This window comes from Phyllostomus discolor, chromosome 10, assembly GCF_004126475.2.
Source record: "Phyllostomus discolor isolate MPI-MPIP mPhyDis1 chromosome 10, mPhyDis1.pri.v3, whole genome shotgun sequence".
In the NCBI taxonomy this organism is placed as follows: domain Eukaryota; kingdom Metazoa; phylum Chordata; class Mammalia; order Chiroptera; family Phyllostomidae; genus Phyllostomus; species Phyllostomus discolor.
Genome location: NC_040912.2, coordinates 56023565 through 56026295, shown reverse-complemented (window position 1 = coordinate 56026295; position 2731 = coordinate 56023565). Strand labels below are relative to the sequence as shown.

General features: G+C 45.3%; 1 protein-coding gene across 1 annotated transcript; it reads left to right on the top strand.

Moving 5' to 3' along the window:
* Positions 1-1740: 1740 nt before the first annotated feature.
* On the top strand, positions 1741-2510 carry LOC114507975 (protein arginine N-methyltransferase 2-like). Its single transcript, XM_036010327.1, is given in 2 exon segments — positions 1741-1986; positions 1988-2510. Coding segments are annotated over 2 exon segments (645 nt in total). The 5' UTR covers positions 1741-1849; the 3' UTR covers positions 2496-2510.
* The last annotated feature ends 221 nt before the right edge of the window (positions 2511-2731 follow it).

Below are 2731 nucleotides of genomic sequence, written 5' to 3'. Positions count from 1 at the left end.
TCCCAGCTCTACTGGCTATTAGTTTTAGGCAAGTGACACAACCTCTCTTTGTCTCATTTTTATTGTCTGTAAAGTGGTAAGGATACTATTATATATGCTAGATGGTTATTATAATAAAATATATTTCAATATAAAACAGCATCTGATATACAGTAAATGCTCAGTAAATGTAACATAACTTATTATTTCCCATTTCCTCTTCTATTCTGTGTTCATACCCTCTGCAATATCTGAGAATTCAAAGAAGAAAATCTGACTGGAACAAGACTATCTCCCCCATTTGATTCCAATGCCAGGATCCTCTCTATGGGCCCTAAGTCCCTTCCATTTATGGAACATACTCCAGTGCCCACCACTTTTTCCTGAGTCATTTGAAGGACTTCAGCTTTTCTAGTTGATGAGCAACTAAATCACTAAGTGCTTTCTAACTAAGCATGGAAGCCTGACTCAGAGGGAATCATGAGGTGGGAGGGTTAGGTGTGAAGATCCTCCCACCTCATGATTGGGTGTAGAGCACACCCATTCCGAGAGGAGAGTGTCCTGAACCATAGGGGTACCAGGCTTGCTTTGATTGCTTAGCTCTCCTGCTTGTGGCAGCATCTAGAGGATAATCAGGACTGGAAAGAGGTGTTGTGGGTTAGCTGGTTCATGGGTCTTTCTTTCCTGAAGGTCAGTTGTTTGTGCTGATGAGTACTAAATATTCAGGGGCCACATTCTAACCAGGGGCCATTCAAGCCCCATAATTCTGGCCCCTACTACACTACTCATCCTGGCTATAGTGCCTGGTCTATAGGGAGGAGCCCTCACTTGTTCAGGCTGCAGATGGTTTCTTCTGCACACAGCTGGAACAGATAGACTGTCAGGGCTTCTCTGGGTGGGACCTGCCTGGAAAAATACTCTCATTGCCTTCACCTGTTTAATGGTAAACTTCTGAACACAGCAGAAGTTTTTCATGAGGAGGCCTCTTGCATTTGGAGTTTGAACCTGTCTGCTTATGAGACATTTGGTGTAGCTTACTCCTTCTTGCTCAGTTTTCCATCTGTATAGAGATTAAGTAACTGCTGCAGATACTGGCCAGCAGTGTCCAAGGTATTATGGATGAGATACAAGACAAATTCACATGGACTACCAAGTCCACGGCACAGCCACTCTCTCAAGGGGAGAGCACCTCGACCCTTGCCTTGACCAGCTTTTATTGACTTTCTAATAACATACATCAAAGAAGGTTTTCATTCACTATATTTAGGTTTGCTTTAGGTAATTACTTTTTACAGATAGCAATGCAAGGGATGTTACTAATTACTTATTACAGATTAGCAAGGAAAAAATGTTGCAAATGCAAGGGAACGATAAGAGTAATAGGTCTGGTTATACTTCAGTCCTTGGGAGAATTGGCACAGACTTCAGGAAGTTACTTTAAAAATATGCAACAAATACTTGCTGCCTGAACTCAGGGTGAGGGAGTTTTAGCAAGAGCAAGTCACAAAGCAGCCTAGGTATAATGCAGGCCTGATTTCCCATGGGGAACCGATCTGTGGGTTTGGCTCCTGCATGCCAAAATGTACCCATTGGGTTTTTCAATAGGGCTGAGCTACAATTGCCATTGCCAGGCACATTGGTTCCCTACATTCCCCTTGTTTTTAGTTAGGACTGCTATAGATCCCACAAAGCTTGCTACTTGCTGGTCTCTTACACAACCCTGGGAAAATAATTTGCAAATGCTAGGAACCACTGCCCTTCCACACTGGTGGTAGGGATACAGAACTCTGCAGAAGAATGCACCTGGGAGAAATGGAGAGGAAAATGAAACATTAGAAATGGCAGCTATGTGGCAGATCCTAAGAGACCTATGGCAACATCAGTTGATTGCCCAGGAAGTGAATCTCAGGAGGGAGAAGAACCTGTGAGACACTGTGAAGAGCACCTCTTGGAGGGAGTGCAGCTGGAGGAGTTTGTGGACATTGCAGACTATTCTACCACCAATGAGACAGCTCAGTTTTCTGAGAGGAGAGAAAATTCTCATCCTGAGACAAACTACCACTGACTGGTGGTGGGGTGGGCATGCTGGCTGCTGTGGGTACATACCAACAAGCCACCTGGGGAAGGACCTGGAGGAGTGTGACCCCGAGGACACATGGCAGGATGAAGAGTACTTCGGCTGCTACAGAACCCTGAAACTTCATTTGGAGATGCTGACAGACCAGCCACAAACAACTAAATACCATCATGTGATCCTGCAGAGCAGGGAGTCCTTCAAAGACAAAGTAATTCTGGATGTCAGCTGTGGGATCAGGATTATCAGTCTCTTTTGTGCACATTACGTGCAACTCAAAGCAGTGTATGCAGTGGAGGCCAGTGAGATGGCCCAGCACACTGGACAGCTGGCCATGCAGAATGGCTTCACCGAGGTCCTCACCATGTTACAGCAGAAGGTGGAGGACATGGTGCTGCTGGAGAAGGTGGACATGCTAGTGTCCGAGTGGATGCGGACCTGACTACTGTTTGAGTTCATGATCATGGCTGAAGGTGGGTGGGGTCATCTGGCCAACCACGGCTGCACTGTACCTCATGCCACAACACACGTATTGGGTTTTTCAATAGGGCTGAGCTACAGTTGCCATTGCCAGGCAGGTTGGTTCCCTACAAGTAACAAAATATTCTGTCATTTGGCCTTGCATTTTTTTTCAGGGAAAAATAGGAGAGAAATTTTGTGAGAGAGGATATTTCTGGA